This window comes from Rhagoletis pomonella, unplaced genomic scaffold (genome assembly GCF_013731165.1).
Source record: "Rhagoletis pomonella isolate Grant_MI unplaced genomic scaffold, Rhpom_1.0 Rhpom_scaffold_00006, whole genome shotgun sequence".
Taxonomy (NCBI): Eukaryota; Metazoa; Arthropoda; class Insecta; order Diptera; family Tephritidae; genus Rhagoletis; species Rhagoletis pomonella.
In genome coordinates, this window is record NW_023458560.1 from 77,448,163 (window position 1) to 77,470,109 (window position 21,947).

Sequence of the window (21,947 nt, forward strand, 5' to 3'; positions counted from 1 at the left end):
ACCAAATCCGTCTTTTGACGCATCTGTGTGCAATTCAGTATTAGCGTATCTGTCGTATATTTTCAGCACAGGTTCTCGAACTAAGACATCTTTCAACCGCTGAAATGCATTCAGCTCCGCTGCACCCATTTGAAAATCTGTATCTTTGCGCAGCAGCTTTGTCAGTGGTCGGGAGATATGGGCGTATTCCTTCACAAACTTGCGAAAAAACCCCGTCAGTCCCAAGAAAGACTGCACGGCTTTAACATTTCGAGGAACTGGAAATTTGCTGACGGCACTTGTTTTCTCCTTGCCAGGCCATATTTTACCATTTTCAATCGTGTGGCCCAAGAAGTGAATCTTCGTCTGCAGAAAGTGGCATTTCTTCCATTTTATTTTCAGGCCGTTAGCTGCCGCTGTGTCGAAAACTTTTCGCATCTTCGCAAGACATTCGTCCGCCGTCACTCCATGAATGATAATATCATCCATGTACAAATCCACGATATCCTCGTTCATGAGACCTTGAAACACATGGTTTATGAAACGTATGAAAACGGCGGGTGAGTTGCAGAACCCGAACGGAGCGCAATTGAACTCAAAAAGTCCATCCTTCGTAATAAAAGCGGTAAATTTGCGGCTACTTTCCTCAATTGGGACGTGGAAAAAGCCGTTTTCCAAATCCATTACAGTGAAATACTTCGCTTTCTGTAGCTTTTCGAGCACGTCATCCATTACCGGTACCGGGAAACAGTCTTTCAGTACCATCGTATTTAGTTTGCGAAAATCAATGCAGATCCTATAGGTGGCATCTTTTTTCTTCACCACAACGATACGGTTGGCGAAATTTGAGGTGGACTGCCGTACAATGTCTGCGTCCAGCCACTCGTCGATCTGCTGCTTTACTGCTTCGGCTTCGGTCACAGGAAGGCGACTTGGCGAATGTCGAAATGGTACAATGTTTCCGTCGGGTATTATCTTTAATTTTACTGGGCACTCGGCAGTAACTTCGGCCGGTTGGTAGCTCTCAATCATTAAGCGCACATCTTGCTTGTACTGTGGGGGTACATCAAAATCATTATATGTTTCTACTACATTATATATACTTAGCTGATTTGTGTTGTCGAAAGTTTCTTCCCCCAGCAGAGGCAAAAACTTATATCCGCCCAACGTCGATATGAAATTAAATTTGCTAATAAAGTCGTAACCCAATAATGCGTCGTACTCAATATCTCTGTCGGCCACCACAACAAATTTTTGTAACGTCTGCATACCATCAACTTCAACGTCTGCTACAAAACAGCCAACAGGTCGAATAAGTTTATTACCCAACCCTCGTAGGTTGGAGGCGCTGCCCTGTATGCCGCTTATGTTCATTTTGCTGCAATTATGTCGTCTTAGGATCGAGACGTCTGCGCCCGTGTCAACCAAGCAGTTTACCTCCACGTTGTTTATTTTAATCTTCTTCAGGCGTTTTGAGTTTTGCACTATTCTGACATTAGCCGCTGAATTCGGACAACTTCTTGACATATGGCCACTCTGATTGCAGCGAAAACATTTTGTACCCACTTTGCAATCTTTGCGTAAATGGTCTACCGATCCACAATTATAGCAGTGCTGCCTTCTTTCGTTATTTGCCTGCGTTTGCCAACTTTTCTTAAATGCTTGTTTCTGCTTCTCAGCTTTTTCACCGGTTCCGCTTTCAGCAACACGTTCGTAAACATCATAACTTTCTTGCAGTTCTTTGTAGGTTTTGCAGCCATACAGCTTGTACTTAAAATCAGTTTTTAAGTTTAGTCCGTCAACAATGTAACGAACTACTGATGCAGTATCAACTACGCCAAGAGATGCGATTTTCTTCATCTGCAGAATATACTCACGGAAACTCTCGTCTTCATGTTTCTTCCGTCCACGCAGCTGTTCGTGTATATCTGCGCTGCATACAAATTCACGTTCGAATTCTTCCTCCAACAGCTTACGAAGTTCGGCGTATTCATACACAAATGTTCCTTCCAAAAAAAGTTTAGCGGTGCGGGTCATTTTCGCGCGTGCTTGGACATACTTTTGTTTTGTGTCTAGACCATATGCCGCCGCATTGATTTCGAAATTGTTGAACCATTGCTTTACCGGCATGTTATGACCATCAAACTCCGGAATAATCTTCGCAAAATCTTCCGCCACTATTCTCGTGTTGTTTTGTCTTACTTCGTCAGCTTGTATTTTTAGGGTTAACAATTGAACTAACTGCTGAAGCATTTGGTTATTTTCCGCTATTTTTTCTGCACTTTTTCTGTTCTGCTTTTCTGCTGTACTCTCAATTTTCTCCTTACTCTGCCTTCCTATTTGACTTCCAGTGGCCTCGGCTAGACCTTTCGGTTGCTCATTGTCCGTTTCGGGCATTTTTGCACTTCTCTGCGATGATCTAGTGTTATACTTTGACCTTGATTGCCCTTCTGTCGTAGGCGGATTCGATATATCGGTAACTGGCTTCAGTTCTGCGTGTTCAATCGAATTCATTAACTTCTGCTCATAAATATAGCGACGTTTGCAAACGTTGGGTTTTTTTATATATCAGATGTGTACGGTTGAGCCCCCAAATGTAACACTTTTTAGTGTAGCCAATAATAAAATCGTATATTTAAGTTAGTGCAAGTACAATAATTAGGTTCGAGTGACATATATGTTTAAATTTAAATTAATAGTAAATGGTACGTATAAAGACAAACGACAACTGGACTTCACGACGACCCTTTTAACAACCGCTCTGCAGAGTGACTGACTTCGATCATCAGAAACAACTCACTGCTGACTCCCTGCTGCTACCTACCACGACTCTGCTGACTGACTGCTGGTTCTCTGCTGCTACATATTAAACGACGACGCGGCTGATTGACTGCTGGTTCTCTGATGCTCTGTTATCGCTGCACTTACATTACATAAATTACCACTTTGGAGATCTACCAACTAGGGTTCCCATTTACATAAATAAATACATACATATGTGTATATATGTATGTATATACATATCTACATGTGTGCATCAGACATCTGCAGCGGGTGCATGATTTTCGTGTATACTCGATCATCTAACAAAACCCGTTTTGCATCGTTCTCTGTATAGGAGCAGAAGTATTGTTCGTTATCGACTAAGCTCAAGACGAACATGACGAACACCCGATTGCTTTTCATACATACTTGATTGGGTTCGGGTGCTTTGCAGCTCAATATACCCGGGTGTTCGAGTTTCAACCCGAGTGTGCACAAAATTTTCTTGATTGGCTTATGACGTTTTTGTTTATACAAAAAATGTTGCCTTCTCATCGCGGTGTTCTTAGTTTTTGTGCGTAGAGGGTAAAGAGAAGGTTGAATTTTTCGGTAGTTTGTTTAAGTGTACATTTAACCATTTCTTATATTTTTGCTCATACAAAATGCGGCATCACGACGCCTACATCCATTTAGGTATAAATGTGTGTAGATCGGCAATGCCCAAGCCCTATACACTCGGTGCACATTTATTTTTTGTAAAAGTACTTATGTACCTACATAGTTTTAGGCTGTGTTCTAATATATACACACACAGCTTTCCACGCGAAACTATACGAAATAGATGCAAAAACATTTTTGTCTACTTCGCTTCTAATTTTTTCATTGCGTATGCACAAGCACAAAGCAACAACATTTTCGTATGCTTTGTGGGAACATATTGGCGCCAGTTACCTTCAGCGTAAATTTCTTTATTGTCCTGCATTTTATCGCAATGTTCGGGTGTCCGTTTCATTGTTACACAAATTTTCGGGTTAGCTGCGGGTGTCCGAGTGTGGTGTTCGCTTGTGCTCAATTTATAGCGAGGGTGATCGAACAGACTCGTTCGTAACCAAAGCAGCTGTCGGGTATGCATCTCGATCGAACACATAGTAGCCGAGTGTGGCGTTCGCTTGTGCTTGATTTTTAGTGAGTGTGATCAAAAAGGCTCGATCATACTCAAAGCTGTTCTCTGGTGTGCATACAATCGTTTGCTCTAAATTCTTAGTTGATGCAATTTTTATCCCATACATTTTTGCTGACCAAACAACCCGTTTGCCTGTCTAATCTGCTTGCCTCATTTCCCTCGCTCGTTTACTCGCCTCGCTCGTCTGCTGCTGCAAATGAGTGCCTCGCTCGCAACGCCCCTCTCGCGAGGGCAGAGCTAATGAGGCCCTCGTTTGCTTGCCGCCAGGGTTGCCACTGACCAAAAAAAATATTTACCATCGACTTGAAAAAAATCTACCAAATGCGGGAAATATCTACCAATAACTTTTTTATAATTATTTTAATAAAAACTATAGTTTTATTTTTTTTGTTTATTTTAATTAAAACAATTTTTTTTAATTATTTTTTTTTGGTTATTTCAATAATAATCAAAATTGTTTTTAAGAACTTTTTATTTAAGTAGTTATACGGTATTTGAGTGGTATTATTGGCATATTCTCAGTTTCCTTCAACCAAAAGCGGAAGTGATGAAACTAAAGGCAACAATGAAACTTCATTATTTGAAAAACTTCAACTCGAGTTATTATAGACAAATACAGTGACTCAAAAAAGTGATTTTTTTTAATATTTTTCGGGTAAAAATTTTTTCTTGCTTTAACTAAAACCATAAAAACTGAGGATTCAAACTATATACAACATATAGAAAAATTCCAAAAATTTTCGTCTAAATTTCGAATTTTTTACTCTAAATTTTAAGAACAATTTGAGGTATGGTTTTAAAGTAAATACTATTTGAGTATAGCCAAAAATGTGCTGCTTAAAATTCCCATTGATTTTTTTATTTTTTTCCATTGATAAAAAGTGGCGTTGATTTAATTTTTTTTGCGAACAATCTTAGTGCGTAATTACATACCTGTCAATTTTTTCCTTTATATTTAAATAATCATTTAAAATATTTAGGTAATCAAAAGCTCCTCGGGATTCCAGTAAAATTAGTTTTGAATGGAGCGCGATATGTTCGCCTTATATCGATATACATTTATATGCATGTAATTATACAAAAAGTATGCAAAGAAATTTATAATATATTTAAAGATAACTACGAAAAATAAATCGGGAACGGAAAGTTCATCAAAAATCTACCAAAATGAGAAAAAATTTACCTTTTTACCAACCCAAATTTTTTCTACCAATTTTGGTAGCAATTTACCAAAGTGGCAACCCTGCTTGCCGCTCTACTCTTGCGCCGCCCTCGTTTGCTTACTCGGTCGCTGGCTACTCATCGCGTGCGCTCGTACCTAACGAGTGCTCATTTGCAAACAGCCTCGCGTGTTCCTCGTGAGTTGCGCTAACTCAGAGCAAACTAACGAGCGAGCGAGGGGCCAAAATGAGGCAAATCCGAACCCTGGTTTTAACTATAAAATATGACGATATTGTAAAAAGTATCTGTGTGCATGCACAAAACACATTCAGGAAAAAAAGAGATATTACTGAAAAATGATATCTAGAATTGTTGCAGCACAGTCTATATTTTAAAAATTGCAGGTTTCTGTAAATATTTCGCGAAAATATCAACCAGAAAAACAGAAAATACCTGCTCCAAGTGAATTTTTAGACGCCAAATCAATTGAAATATCACGACGATGAAGCAACTATGTTTGGACGACCAATGTGCAGAAAGCCTTACAGCAAAAGCTGTTTTCGCCATTAAGCCCAAAATACAATAACGCAGTGGCAGTGGCAGCGGCAGCGGCAGTTTTTCGAAATCAGCTGTTTTTTTAGAAAGTGTGGTGTCCAATGAAGCGACTCACAATTCAGCAGTGGCAGCTGGCAGTATTGCTCAGTTTAGCCCAAATTCTAAATTCACTGCCACTGCCTTCATCGCAGCAAACTACGCATGCTGAATTTGACACAAATAAAATGCAGCCAACTTCGCTTCATGTCACTGAAGCCTAAAAAACAACCAAAATGTAAACAAACAAAAGGGAATGTCAAAAAAAAGCTGTCACTGACAACGCCGTATTGTATTTGCTGCGGCAGTGACTGCCAATATTAGCAGTAACAGCTGATTTTAAAAACTGTCACTGCCACTGCCACTGCGCTATTGTATTTTGGTCTTTAGATTTGTTACACACGCTTTCTGAACTGTTTCGGTAATTAGAGTTAAAAATAACTTACTCTCTCACAAGTTCCAAAAATGTGTCAACCCGTGCCAAAAGTGCGCAAAGCGTGGGGAACGCAGAAAACCAATTTTCGTGCCCGGAATCAATAAATCAGTTCTAAACAATGATTTTATGTGTATTTATCTTATATATAGCTAATAAAATTAGCAAATACCTACGTTTCTGAACCTTTAGTGCTATTTCCCATTTTTGTAGTTTACAAAATTTGCTATCGGATGTAAACAAACAACAGCTGTTATTTTAAATTCACTTCTTCAACATTTCTGCCCGGAAAAGAGGTCCGGGTTGTTTCGGGCACGAAGAAGAAGACATTTACGATACAAAAGTGGAGAGTATTCGCTCTCTATTATAAGGGAGGGTAACTCAGCAAATTTATAGGAGTTGACTCAATGACTCAAACTCACTTTAGGGAGTCAGTTCATTTAATTAACTCATTTGACTCTTTGTATATTACACTCATTCGTATCGTAGACTCGTTTTGAGGCATAAGTGCGGTATAGCGGCCGTTGAGATAAAACAAAAATCTAAGGTGGGCTCTTCTACTGATTTGAAAGGTGTAAATTTTTTTGGTGCAAGTTAAAAGGGTCGGTTCTAGGGGGAGCGTAAAGGTGGAATTTTCAATATTTCCAAAAGCTTATATTTCGTTTTGCTCGTTTTTAAAAAAGGTTAGAAAAGTTATACGCTTTGAAAATTTAAGTTAAAAAGACGTCAGTATATGCATACTTTAAAAACTCGATTAGTTCCGGTAAAGCGATTCTCTGTAAATAAATTTTTAAATTATATGCACACAAAAGTTTAGTTTAATATAAGAAAAATGCAAAATTTTGAATATTTTCTAGATGAGGGTATACAAATTAGTACGCGGACAAATCGAATTTCTTAGTATGATTTTTTAAAAGCTAAGTAAGTATTTTCTCAAAGAAATGGACATTTGCACTGCTATTGTAATATTTCAACGGTTTACAAATATTAAAGCTCTTTAGTAAGTTTAGGTAGGTACTTATGTTCATACCTCCGGTCCGAATTTTATTATGAATATTGTATGTAAAAAAGGCCAGAAAAAAAGCCACGAAGTCAGATCTAAATATGGCTGACTTCCAAAACGTGTCAATACAATGTCTGGAAACTGTTATACTGCGATATTCAAACTGTTTGTATATGCAGAGTTGCGACACATTGCAACCATATACATTACATATTTCAAATAGTCGATATAGCAATGAACAATTTTTCTGAATGTTCCATTTTTAAAACACCAATAATAACCAATAACAAACGAAGCATCAACTTCGTTTCTGATGCGCTGATTGCTCTAGCGATGCGTTCCGATAACTTTTCGGATGCGTTTTGGAAAAGTATACATTGTCAATATTTAGTATTTGGGCGTTATGGAACATTAAACTTTGTACGTATGCAAAGCAATTGACGTTTTGGAAGTCAGCCTATCTGATCTATGATCATACGCCTATCGACCAGTTTCAAAACCGCTTAAAACGCAGTTGTGGCAAAAATGAGATTTGGTAAATCCTTATTAAAACAACAGATTTGTAAAAAAAAGCTAGAGAAAAGACCGCCTATCAAGGCAATGCCTTCAAAGAAACCCCTTTTTTCGCTCTCCTGTTAAATTTGAGAGTCGAAAGATAGGCGGTTTTTCAATTGGTCGATGGACGATTTCAGGGATGATAAATGAATTTTTCGAAATTGTCCCAAACGTAAAAAAATGTACCAAATCAAATAAAAACGTACCAACAAAAAATTTTAAACGCTTTCACTGAAACAACGAATGCTTAAAACAAGTATATATTTACTTAACGCATTTTAAATAGACATCTTGTAAAAATATACATACATATGTATATGTATTGAAAGTAGAGAAAAAATAGTCATGCATTTCACTTATTCATTCTTACTATGGGGGAATATGCAAATTCAAAACTTTGAAGCCGTTTTTCTTGAGTTTCGCTTTTTTGAGTTATAACACTATTGAAGAGCGATATATTTACATATACTATATAGGGAATAACATTTTTACACATTTTTATTTTAACTATTTTTTTTTACTAAATTGCACATTAGGGCGATCCTAAATGTAGGAAGCAAATTTTAACAACAGATTTCCTAACCCTCAACCCCTACGTCGATGCTACTATAGTCGAAGAAATCACATATAAATGTTGGTCCCGATTGAAGTCGGTTATGGCGTGTCGCACAGGGGCAAAGTTCACATTACCCTATGAAGACGTAATCTGAACTTTTATGACTATTAAATGAAAAAAGTACATTTTAAACTTTTTTTTTAAGCCATGTGGCCTTTGACCCCTTTGCCACACACCTTAACCGAGTAAATCGGGACCAAAATTTATATGCGATATCTTTGACTATGGTAGTATCGATTTTGGTTATTAGATACAAAAAAAGAAAAAAATTATTTTAATTTGTTGAGTCTCCATAGGTGACTCTGTACTTTGCCTGCTGTGCGATACGCCTTAAACGTCTCCAATCGGGACCAAAATTTATTTGTTATATCTGTGGCCGTGGTGTGGGTGAGACTGAAAAAAATCGTTAATTTGATTTTTTAAGGGCCACCCTAATGTACATGTATACATAACATTTGTACATATCATGAAGATTTCGCTTAACGTGACTATTTAGCATGCAATGAGCGTACAAGCGCTGTCTTCTCCACCTGTTTGTACTTCCCGTTGGGTTACGTAGTTATTGAACACTGAATTGCGCTTAAGGCAACCAAAGCCGGCTCGACGATCAAACGAGCAAACAGTGAAAGCGGCAAACAAGTAACAAATTAGAAAAAAAAAATGAATTAAAAACTTACAACTGAAAAATATAATAACTGTGTTTTCGTTAGCCAAACAATTGGTGTATCGAATTTGGCGGCGATGTGATACCATCAAATTGCATATGTTGTGGTCAAAGTAGGAAACGAACAAAACATAGCTAACGAACTTGTTAGGCAACATGCTGCTGGGCCTTCCAGGCTTCAATCAACAATTGCCAACTACAGTATATTTTGCTTTGCTGCCTTTGTGTTTAAGTGCACATTTAAGATACCTACCCCAAAATGCGCATCAGCGGCATTATTTTTATACCCGAGCGCACTTGTGCACAAGGGTATTATAACTTTGTTCACATAACGGTTGTTTGTATCAGGCAAAACGAATCGAGATAGATATAGACAAATGTATACATAAATGATCAGAATGAAAAGAGAAATCGATTAAGCGGTGACTGTCTGTCCGTCCGTCCGTCCGTCTGTCCGTCTGGGCACACGATAACTCGAGTAAAAATTGAGATATCGTAACGAAACTTGGTACGTGGACTTCTTTTGGGCATAGGACGGATGGTATTGAAAATGGGCGAAATCGGACAATAACCACGCCTACCTCCCATATAACGGTAATTTTCAGAAATACGAAAAGTGCGATATTTTAGTAACTACTGAAGATAATTCACTCGAAATTGATATTTACAATGAGTTTTAGACGAAAAATAAGAATATTAAAAAATTTTGGCAAATGGGCGTAGCCACGCCTACTTATGGTTACATGTGTATATCTTGGTAACCGCTGCACCAATTTCTTCCAAACTTGGCACAGTTGTTGGTCCTGCTACAACATACCAAATGGCCGAAAATTTTTAAAAGCGGACAATAACCACGCCCACATCCCATATAACGGTAATTTAGAAAAATACGAAATCCTCGATAAATCAGTAAATATTAAAGCTAATTTATTCAAAATTGATGGTTGCAACAATTTTTTACCAAGAAATACGCTTATGATACAATTTTGGAAAATGGGCGTGGCACCGCCCACTTATGATCACATATATGTATCTCGCTAGCCGTTCTAGCAATTTGAACCAAACTCGGTATGGTTATTGTGCTTGGCACATAAAAGCAAAGCGTTGAAAATTATTGAAATCGGACTAAAATTACGACCGCTTTTCATATAACGGTATATTTCAGAAATGCTTGAAACTGCAATATTTCGAAATTTAAGGACGCTAATTTACTTAAAATTTATACACCCCGGCTTATCGTGTAGCGGTAGCTTTCGGAAAGGTGGAAAACATATATTTAATAATTGCGCCGGGTATTTAATGTTCGGCTCCGCCCGAACTTAGACTTTCTTACTTGTTAACATTTATAAGGAAACTGCTCCGATACTTGCATTCAACATACCTGCACATTACTGATACCTGCCTTAAAAATTTGCAACTATTATCAATTATCAAAGAAAGTATTACGTTTACCTGCACTGGCTCTACGCTTACCCTAATTTTACAAGCTATTATTTATTTTTATCATCTCGCACAACAACGAAAATGGCAATTATTTTATGTAGTTATATAGATATATAGATACTATTCGGAAAAAAATTCTCTTGCAGTACGTGGTAAGTGCTCCTCCATTATTTGGTTTCATAGGGATTCGGATACCTTCCTCATTGAAGTAGTAAAGAAAATTCGCTTAAGTGCTTTTTTCGGTTAAGCGCACAAGTTTTTCGTGCAAAGAAGGATGGGCAGCTAAGCAAAATATACTGTACCTGAATTGACTTTCACTTTCTTTATTAGTTAAAGTCGCCTTTGCTGCGTCTTGCATAACTGATCAGCTGCTATTGACCAACAATTTAAACAATATCCTTTAATTATATTGGTTTTTTTTCAAAATCTGTATTTCTTCACACTTCAGTAAAAACTAATTCAACAGAAAATTATTATAAATGCAATTTTCTCAATAACGACAAAAATAAAAAAATTAATTTAATTACAATTTAGTTAACATCCTCGCGAACGCGCGTTCATAGCTCACTTATTCCGACCGATCTGATCGACTTGCGCTTGCAGATTGTTTATCACTTCCGATGGCACTTGATCGCCAAGAATTTCGAATAGGTTTATCCTTTGATTGCCGGGAATCGCTTCGTAGGCGCCCAGCTCAATGCCTTCCTGTACATTTTGAATTTGTGCGTCTTTGGGTATGAGGAAGGTCTGTTGTGCCTGGCGGATGGCTTCGTTGGTGTAGGCGGCGCCCTCACGCTGCGGGTAGGCCAAGGCGAGCGCCAAGAGGGTGCAAAACACAAACAGGGTTTTCATTTTGTTAGTTTTTTTGTAGCTGCTGAATTCCAGGAACTGTAATGGAGGAGGAAGGGGAAAATTTTCAAATGTTAACAAGTTTTTTGAAATATTACAGGCTAACCTAATATTCACGCACGCCGCCACTTTATTGTCAAAAATTTCTCATGCACATGCAGCTTGTATGAGATCAACCGAAATTGAACGGCGTGCGTATGAAGCTAACTCAATTTCCAATTTTTGTTCTGCGTGACATTTTGATTTGACGTTTCGCTCAATGAAATCAAATGCAAACGCATGCAAGTCAATTTCGGGTGACGCAAAAAAACAAATTCGACGGCATGCGTACCAAAACGCAAGCCGCGAATATTAGGTTAGCCTGTTAGCCGCCTTTGATACGCCAACACTTGACGAGTAACGAAGACTAGCAGGGATGAACTCTAACGAGCAGAGCAATTTCAATTAGAAATTTAGAATAACGGTTTTTGGATTAAATATATTTTTCTTTTTTGTTCCAAACAAATTCTCGCGTATTATTAAAAACATTTTTTTTGCAAACAATAAACTCTTAAAACTTCCGCTTTTTTTACTTTTACTGCAGAAATTTAATTGTCCCTTAAACTACACTCTAAAAAATTTTTGTTTAAATTTGCGCATATTAAGATAGGTAACCAGTTTCACCTCTTAATGAATGCAAATTTACACACTGCTTGCTTACTTTTACTTATCATACGTGTGGCGTAGAACAAATTTCAAATTTGCTTTTTGAGTTTTAAACATTTACTGTTCACATCTTCATAGTTTACACATAAAATGTATAAAATTTCCTCTAAAAAATTTTCGTTTAAATTTACGCATATAAAGAGAGGTAACCAGTTTCCTCACCTAGTGTGTGCAAAATTAAACACTGTCTGTTTATTTTTACATATCAAATTTGTGCGCACACAAGGGGTGGGTTTTGGGGTTAAATTTATTATGATTTAAGAAATTTTGATAGAAAAAAATTTCTTTTCCATTTCTTGTGCGTCATTTTGTAAGAATTTTTCTTTTTTCTTGAGACTTCAATTCTCGTATAAAAATTTAGGAGTACCGTTCATTTTTTTATGATTTAATGATCGGGTCTAAACCAAATTATGGGACGACCCTTAAGGTACCATCTATTCGGTAAAAAAAGAAGAATTGGAATCGTTTCACGCGGTCCAAAGTTGTGCGGTGGAATAAAAATACTACGAAGAATTGATAACCTTCCCTTTTTTGAAGCCGGTTGAAAATGTCTGAGTTCTTTGGAAATTTTATGTAAATAAAATGCAATTTATGAAACTTTAAAAAGTTTATTTATTTATTTCATACTGTACATAAAACTTGCATAAATGTATTTTAAAGAGCGAATTTTCAATATTTTCTGATGATATATATTTAGAAGTATAAGTCCTTTCCCCCCAAAAATATATTCCTGCGTGCGCCCCTGGCACTTAGTATTTATTATTTGTAAAAAATTTATTTTTACTTTCAAAATGTTTGCAATTTTAAACATTACATGTGTATATTTATGTGCAAATTTTAAACAACTCATGTTCAAAATCAAATCTTGAACATCTTGTGCGTATACTTGAACAGATTCTAGTTGAAAAATAAACACTTTTCAGTAGTAGTTTTACATGCACTTTTTAGAGTGTAGCACTTTCAGTTGTTTTTAATATTCCAACATATGTATGTATATTTTTCATTACACTTATTGCTTTTCTTGTACAATTGTAATTATGTAATCACTCGTACCACCGCTAGACGATCTTACCTTGCGCGCGTTCGATACGTGAATGTTTCGCGTTGCGCATGCGCTTGGCGTTTTTTATAAACTCGGCGCCCAACGGCCGCATGCTTCACCATTTGCTAGTGGCATCCACTCAAAACGATTTTGAATGTGTGTGTGTGTGTGTTGTCCAGTCACTTAAAAGTCTTTTCGCTTTCGTTGAAGATAACGCCATTGCAGGGAATCTTTTTGTATTTCAATTGAATGCGACATGTTGCGAATACTCATCGTTTTACTATTTCCAGCAGGTAAGTTAACAATAAAAAAAAACCTAGTAACCATTACACGCTGTTTATTTATTACAATTGTTGATGAAAGTGGAGAAGCTTATACAAACGCGTTGTGACTTTAAATTCGTAGTAAATATTAAAATTTTAAAATGGTTTCGAATTTCGATTGGAAAGCACTATCATGGAACTCTATTTCTTCTTTGTTGATTTTTAGACACTTGATGTTGGTAAGCTTTGTTGATCCGTGGGATCTTACAAAGGCCATTAGCTGGTGCTTAGTGCTATCAAGACGGTGAAGGCCCACCCTCAAACCGTAGCTCTTATGCAATTTCCTTCGCTGAGGAGAAGAAAGCAGAGCCAAAGGAGCTGATTGACGATCTCCAGAAAGCTGAACAGGATCATGGGAGATATTCTAGTGTACTTTAGAGTTACCTTCCCTTGGGAGGAGTTCCAGTCGCTGTCGATTTAAGCTTATAGATAAAATCCATGCCGATTTCGTTTCAACAAAAAATTTTGCCTTCTCATCGCCCTCTTTTTAGTGCTTGTACGTAGAGGGCAACAAAATCGGCATAAGTCTATCAGATTGATACAGGTTTAGAATTTTCTCTACTGCTGCTATGGGAGTGGTGGGCCCCGGTTACACATAGTTCCACAAGCCTTTGTACACCTTCCAACCTACCGATGTACCACCAAGGCATGATAGAGCATTATTGGTCTATGAAGAGCCAGTGCTGACGTTAAGGGCATAGGCCAGAATTGGAGGCCTTCTTAGCCACCTCTCTAGCCCAGTTGTGAATATATTTTACTAAATATGCCCACGACTATTCCAAATTAGTCATCTAAGCATAAATTAGTTAATATAGGAGCCCTCTCATCTTAAGTATAATCTTGTTGATGACAATCATCCAAAGCAAACGGGGATAGGATAGCTCCCCGAGGCGTGCCTCTGTTTACTTTCGCAAATATCACCAGTGAAATCCACTCAGCCATCACTGTCCGGTAGTTCAGAAGATTAACGTTATTGAACTTCCCGTAATTAATTTTCCCGTTTTTCAGTAAAATCAAAGCATTCACAAACCAAAGCTCTTAACTGCAATCGCATGCCGAATTCGCCACCAATTTGCCAACACCATCTTCAATGGACAGCGCGGACGGCACGGACAGCACCAAGTTTAACCAAATTTGTATTACGTAAGGTCGCGGTAATAATATGTACTCGTATGTACCCGTACATATGTATTATACAAGTAATTGTAATAGCCCGAGAGCAATGAAAACCACGAGCTACAAACCACAGCTGTCAAATTATTTTAACACGTACTCTAATGTAGATAATTATTTTGGCGACGACCGGGCTACGCGACGGCTGTGGTTGTGGCCAGATTAGATCTATTTCTATTTTTCTGGCGGCAGATAAGGTTCTTCCTCTTCTTTTATGTCAAACTCATACAAATTCTTGATGTCGCTGCCGCGTTCAAAGAAATCATGTCGCCATCGACAAAGCGCTTAGATAATAAAGATGACAAATTGGAAGCTGTGGTCGGTAGCTCGTCGTTTTCAATGTGTTCAGAACTTAAGTGCGGCCGGCCACTCGGTTGCTTTTGAAGTGAATCCACAATTACACACCAGCAGTTAAATGAATGTTGGTTTGTTGGTCGCTCGTCGAGAGTGATTGCCATTGTGGCTGTTGGTGTTGGGGTTGGTTGCCTTGCTTTCGCATGTCTAGTGGCTGAAAACCACTTGCAGTGATGGCACTTAATTGGAGGTGAAGAGACCAACGATGAGCACCAAATATACCTAAATACTCAATCGTAGTGGCCATTGGCTTGTTTGTTTGCTGCAGGGGCTATTGTTTTTTTTTTTGCGCGACGTGCAATTCACTTGCTTACAACATATTAAGGCAAAAACATGCATACATACATATTTATGTCTGCAAATATGTTCATAGGTATGTATGTAGGAGTACGCGAAAATGATGGCAAAATGCGTTAGTGAATGAAAAGCTGGGCGCTTTAAAAAAAAAAGAAGTGATTTGCAGAGTTATCGCACGCATTTCAAGTTCATTTATTTCGAGGGTTATGGCTTGAAGAACATATTTTCTATAAACCAATTTCAAGCGGCTGATCTATTTATTGAGTGAATATTGAGTGAAGCTTAGTTTTGGAATATAGATTTGTAAAAGCGTTTTACAAGGGCCAATTCTTTAGTCTTAAAAATAAATTTATACTCGGCCAAGTAGAAACAAATTTTTTATTTTCTTTTGCTCAGACTTTTAAGGAAATACACACGGGCTATTCTAATTTTGAAATCAAATGTGTAGTTTTTTCCATTAGTCGTATGCAAAATGTATTTAACATAAAGGTGAAGTAATAAAACACCTTTCTCGCTTTATTTTCTCAATTTTCTTGACATTTGGCTATCTTATAGAACCTTTTCAAGCAATTTTTCAAATAAGATAGTGTCACATCTTTCTTCTCGCTCTTATTACTACACCTAGTATAATTTCACCATGCATTAGGCACGGCATCACCTATCGTATCGCGTATCGTATCGCTCTAATGTGCACCGTGAAATTTCATGTCATGGATGCCAGCTTCGGGTTTATGGCCGCTTGCTCCTCAAAGTTTTGTTAGACTCGATGACAGTAAAAGGGTAGGAGTACATACTTGAATCCGATTTCTGCCACCGCCGATTTACCATACAAAATGTAGTCTCAAACCTAGACTTACATTCCTTCTCATTGGAGACAGGCTTATCGGAATGGAACATTTGCGCCCGCAGTAAGGTAAGGTTGCTCGAGAGTAATTTTTTGGCATTTCATCCTAATAATTTGAAATCTTACCTTAACAGCTTGGCCTCCTTGAATCTTCAAAGATTCTGCAGTTTCGTCCGTCTGATATACATACATATCTGCGCAGCTTTTCCTCCAAATTATAGGGCAGCGAACCGAAGAATGCCTGGTCCGAGCCAATTCTGGTCAAATGGTCAAATGTCTCATTACCAGGTGCTCCCGAGTGACCTGACACGAAGAGTAAAGCAAACTCATTATGTTTACCAACATAATTTAGCTTAGGTGTCACGGCAGACTCTTAAACTCCTTCCAGTCTACCTGTTTTCCACCACGTAAATACCTCAGCCTGAAAGAACGATGTATACTCCCGAAAAGAAAAGTGAAGTTTATGCGATAAAGACCTCAGATCCTGACCCAGAGTCAGTTTTTAAGCCAACCGTGAAGATTCGATGTGTGAGTCCGGGCTCAGTGCTGGTATTAAACCGACATTCAGCCTCAGGGTATTCAACATTCTTCAACAAAGGTAATGGTGGCGCACTATCCTGTGGCATTGAAAAGACACAAGTACTCAGATCTCTGCCGCCGGAAATTTCCGCTTCGCCTCTCTGTTTTATACGAACATCCGTTGCTTTTTTGTCTGCAGGTGGCCTTTAAGTCTTCCCCACGTATGAGGACACAAAGTACGGTAACTGCAGCAGTGCGTCAAGAGCAGCGGCAGATGTTGTAGAGAAAGCTCCTGTATAGCACACGGAAATAATTCTTTGAAGTAGAATAGGTAGGATGCCATCCGGACCGGGCGATTTAAAACTGTCAAAAGACTCAATATGGCAACAAACCAGTTGTACTTTATTACAGAGGTTCTCGTGTTTGCTACCTCTCCAGTCGAGGGAGAGGAAGGCGTAACCTTCACCTGATTTCCAGGTAAGTAGATCTTTAGAAGAACAAGGAGAATTTCAATCCTAGTCTCCGTTTAAGAGCCATCAGGCCCCTTGAGTGAATCCAGCTTTGTGGTTTGGTTCTTCTTCAGAACTTTTCCGGTCTAGCCTAGAATGTATGTACAATTTTAGCATTAAACGGAAATTTTGGAATTAACATGCAATTTGCTTTCCCTCAGCCCGCTCTTTTTTAAATAGGTTGCAAGAGAATGGAGGCCTAAACTTTTCTGTCGATGCCGCATTGATTGAATTAAAGTAAATATATATATTTTTATTAAATTTCGTACATTTATTTATATTAAACTTAAAAATATTTAGATATTCTTCACATTTTCGCACACATTTTATGTACTTCTATATGTATGTGTGTGTGTAAATATATTTATTAAATATTTGTTTGTCTTATCTTTTATAACTTAAATATGAATACAAAGTTTTGTTGAATTCTACATTCAAAGCTAAATTTGTATATGTATTATATAAATTGCTACAGTATGTATAACTAACCCAAAATAATTAAAGAGTAACAAATACACAATTAATCTTTAAGTGAATTAATTCAAATAGTGATTTTTTTAAGCTTCAAAAGGATGAATTTTTATCGGTTTTTTTTCGGTTGAACTTTTTCTTGCAAACAATTTCTTCCTAAAGTTTTTTAATTACTTTTTAAAGTTACCAGTTTTCATTCGAAATAATTGTTAATTTGAATATATTAAATCTAATTAATGGGCGTTTATTTTAAACTATTTTAAAAACATAATAAAATTAATATTCAGTTTTCAGTCTAAAATAAAAGCTTTCAAATTAGAAAAAGACTACGATTTCTACATATTTTTCGTTTTTTTATAAAATTAAATTAAATTCACTAATTTACAAATGTTTGTTCGTAAGCATCTGAAAATCAATGAATAATACCAGATATGTATAGAATATTTCTTGCATTACAATTTTTATCAGCTGATATTGCTATTCTTTACTTTACTTTATAATTACGTTATATTAACCTTTACACTAACAACATTTTTTTTTAGTGCTTAAAACCTGGTTGCGACACATTTATGTAAACTTGTGGCACACTGGACACAACATCTGTTTTTTCGCCATTTGTGTTTAAGTGAGAACAGTGCATAATGATTAATGAAAAAATTCGATAGCATTTAAGAATCAGTTAATTTTATTTTTCTTTACTACTAAAACAATTTTTTTGTATATAAAAATCTTGAATAAAAAATATTTTTTTCCTTTAAATACGAAATATTGGGTTCGCAAATTTGCAGATAAAAAAAATTAATTTTTAAAGCATTGAGTTTTGCATACAATTTACAATTCTTAGTTTCGTTTTCAGTAAAACGAATTTTCGTTATCCGAACTAAATATTTTTAAAAGCGAAAATAAAACTATTTGATTTTATTTTATTAGAATAAAGTTTTTTTTATTAAATAAAATTTTTTAAACTTAACTGCAGGAACTAATACCACTTTGAATTGGTTTTCATTTAGGCCAAGGCAATAATATTAGTTACCAAGTAAAATAAATCAATTCGATATTAAATTTTTATTAAAAAACACATAAGTAGATATTATGGATTTTTCCTTAAACTGGAAAAAAGCCTTGAAAAGATGGAAGGTATTCAAACTTTGAACGAACTCTCGAAATCCTTTTGAAAAAAAAATTTTTTGCGATTTTCGAATTTCCTAGAAAACATTTCAAGTTTAAAGGAATCACCCAAGTGTTGATGGCGTTTCTTTTCTCCAAATTTTGCGTTGTAATGAAATTTTAGTGTGTGTGTGTGAGTATGTTGTAAATATTTACTAAATTTAAATTATTGCAAATAATTTATTTTAATTACCATTTATTCTATTTGTCTTTTTTTTCGAATGATAAATATCAGTATGTATGCATGTCTATACATGTAATTTGAGTTATTGCATTTCAGGAGCCCAGCTTTTCTTGTTACATTTTCGTTGTATTTGTCAATACATACATTTCATTACCTAAAACTGCATCGTTCTACTTACAAATAATTTTAGCTTTATTAAAACTAGTCTTAAATTTTAATTAAAATATACATACATACTCGTAAAGCATTTTACAATGAAATTTTTAAAATTAGTTACATATACGTATTGCTATTTAAAGTGATTTATGGCTTTATGTTTCACCAAAAATGTAGGAATTTCAATGATGCTCTCCAAAAAGTATGCAACGTTCCGTGGAATACCTATTTTTATTGAAAACGAGATGACTAATATCATGTTCTATTCCCAAAGGTTTTCTCTCTAACAGCAATTTACAAAAATTTTGAACTTTACTTTGCTTTGCTTACAATTTTAAGTCCCTGCTTTTCGTACGAATCCCTCCAGCCAATTTACCTTTAACATATTTACAGTTTCTACTCGTCATCTTCATACATATCAATATTCTCTAGCTGAGTTGTGTAATTTTTTATTGATTAAATGTAATTAATTTCAAATAAAGCGCTGCAGGAACAATCGCTGGATTCTATCTAAAGTCGCCGCTGGCATCTCCTCGACCGTCCGCTCCTCCGTCGGCTTGGCATTCACCGTCAGCACATCCTCCTTTTGGCCCGTCTCCTGCTTAACTATGCCTTCCTCTACATCCTCATCTGCCTTTATGCTCACCGCGTCCAGCTTGGGGTCTTCTTTCGGGTCACTATTTCCATCGCCGGAAGCAACGTCGCCCAACTCATCGATGTCCACGTCCGCGGCGGCGCGTGATTTTGGTCGTGGTGTAGTCGGTTCGCGTCGTTTCTCCAGCTTCTGTTCGGCGGCTTCTGCCGACTCTCCACTACCCAACTCCTCTGTTTCTGCCGATTCTTTTGTATCGTTGCTGGCGAGGCGCGAGAAGCGATCTAATTGAAAGTCGCTGCTGTTCGAGATGGCGGTTTCACTAGACAAGTCTTCAGCAGAATTCATTAGCAGTGCCACTTTTGTTGGCAGCTTCGATACGCTCTCGCTGGTACTGTCGCTGCTTAAGCCCTGGTATTCCGTAGTCGAAGAGCCTTCAATTAGTTCAAAGCCACTGCCGCTACCTTCCTCCGCTGGCTTCCGCACCTTTACTACCTCAAAGGCGCCGCCACCAATGCTACGCTGTTCACCCTTAACATCTGTCTCGACAGCATCATCGGCCTCATTTAGCGGAAAAGTGACATCGCGCAAACTAAAGTCATCTTCGGGCAGCGAAGGATACGCAGGATTAGCTTCTATTGGTATGGCCGCCTCTTCTTCTTCCATATGATGGCCGCTTTCGGTGGAGTGTAGCGGTTTGACCGGCTCTGTAGAGGTAGAAGACAACTCGGGCGCGTCTGTGCTTAAAGCTAGGTAGGCGGAGGCAGGACTCGAGCTGGGAGCGGTTGGGGAAGCCGTTGCTTGTCGCGTTGTACTATCGGAATCGAAAGGAGAGTCGGTTGTGTTTGAAAGTTGTGGTGGTGGCACTACAACGGTGTGTTGTTGATTGGAAGCTGCGGCTTGTATGTCAACGCTTGAGCCGTGCGGAGCATCTGTGGAAATAAGAAAACGGGGAAAGAAGTTAGTGAAATATGTAGCTGCTGGCATGGAGCATTTCCTAGAATCAAAGCCAAACGCTAAGTTAGCAGATAATGCGCTTATGCCTTTTTTATTTATTTAAAATCGCAGATGATAGTATCCCCCAGGACTTACCTTCAGTTGTCTTGAATCCAGCACTTGAATCATTCACTCTTGGCCCAGATGTGGTTAGAATGATGTGATAAATGTTATCGCTGCCCGATGTTTCGGGTTCCAAATCGAAGGTACCTTGCAGTTGCAGGCTGCCGCTTTGTCCACTGCCATTGCCATCTATCAGCTCGGGTGAACTGAATTCTTCACCAGCAGTCGACGCTGCCGTTTCTCGTTCCGTTGTGGCCAAATTTTCGCGCTTGATATTCACTTTCGTTGGATCATTTGACGATGCGTCGTGTTGCAGTTCCTGCGCGCCAAACGCGGGTATCGCGCTGCCATCCTCTGCAAGTGGCGCCACCTCCGCGGATATTTCACCACTATCGTTGCTACTATTTTCTGCGCTCGCCACACTTTGTGTTGGTATAATAACTGTCACTGTGTTGCGCTCTGTGCTTGGGTAAGCGACTGAAGCGCTGAGCTTTAAGCTCTCACCGTTATTAATGCCCCCAGTGACTGGAAGTACCGTTGGCGGGTTGTTGTCTACGCTGGTAGCTTTCTTATAGCCTGTGTTTCCACTTGAACTTGCCGTGGTGGGGATGGATGTATTTTCACCACTGTGTGTTTGCTCCAAATCAGCTCTTGTTGTTGGTGTAGTTGGCGATAAAGCGCTTGTACTTGCCGTTGTTGTTGTTGTTGTTGAGCTGCCACTGTCAACTGTTGCTGCTGCTGCTGCTGTTGATGTTGATGTTGTTACCGGCGATTGCTCAGTAGTGGTTGTTGTTGTTGTCGTTGTGCTGGTTGTAGTCGTAGCTTGTGGCTTGAGCATTTGATGAATCGGTATGGCTTTGTTGTCATCGGTAATACGTATCTCAATCGGTTTGGTGATCTCTTTGATGGTGATTTTCGGATTGTTCGCGACCACAAGTGGCACGGGTGAAGACGGCTGCGCTGTCGCGGCGTTCATTTCTGCAGCTGGAGTTGGCGAATGTTGTGATTTGTTTACATTTTGACTGGGATCCAAAATGGAGACTATTGGTGGAAGAAGATGGATTTTGTGGGTATAATTTTGATTTTTACTACATAAATAAATAAAACAAGTAATTTTTAGCAAAAAAACCGACTTAAAAAATGTATATATATATATATACATTAGGCCGGGTCGATTTGTGGGGAGGCAAAAAAATCGCCCATTGCTCTGTGAAAATCATATTCTAGGGAATATGATGTCCCCCAATTTGGGTCGAACTTTTGGGTAGGGGCAAATTTTGAAAAATCCCACTTTGACCCATTTAGAGTGCTC

General features: G+C 37.9%; 3 protein-coding genes across 5 annotated transcripts in view; 1 reads left to right on the plus strand and 2 right to left on the minus strand.

Annotated features, from left to right (window-relative positions):
- The window catches only part of LOC118741352 (protein phosphatase 1 regulatory subunit 14B-like), a 251,722-nt gene that overhangs the window by 77,890 nt on the left and 151,885 nt on the right, over positions 1 to 21,947 (plus strand). The window lies entirely within an intron of this gene.
- Positions 10,802 to 13,032, minus strand: LOC118741354. Its single transcript, XM_036473301.1, has 2 exons — positions 13,018 to 13,032; positions 10,802 to 11,279 (listed from the first exon to the last, which is right to left on the minus strand). The coding sequence occupies exon 2, from the start codon at positions 11,241 to 11,243 to the stop codon at positions 10,956 to 10,958; it is 288 nt and encodes a 95-aa protein (XP_036329194.1). The 5' UTR covers positions 11,244 to 11,279; positions 13,018 to 13,032; the 3' UTR covers positions 10,802 to 10,955.
- LOC118742128 (serine-rich adhesin for platelets-like) lies at positions 19,393 to 21,936 on the minus strand. Its single transcript, XM_036474088.1, has 3 exons — positions 21,927 to 21,936; positions 20,669 to 21,676; positions 19,393 to 20,508 (listed from the first exon to the last, which is right to left on the minus strand). Exons 1-3 carry the CDS (start codon positions 21,934 to 21,936, stop codon positions 19,457 to 19,459), a joined length of 2,070 nt encoding a protein of 689 aa, XP_036329981.1. The 3' UTR covers positions 19,393 to 19,456.

Bases quoted from the DNA above. Each gene is read 5' to 3' on its own strand.
- LOC118741354 (XM_036473301.1), bottom strand. From the start codon at position 11,243: ATGAAAACCCTGTTTGTGTTTTGCACCCTCTTGGCGCTCGCCTTGGCC.
- LOC118742128 (XM_036474088.1), bottom strand. The intron at 20,509-20,668 runs GTAAGTCCTGGG...TTATTTCCACAG, and splicing joins TGGATTCAAGACAACTGAAG to ATGCTCCGCACGGCTCAAGC.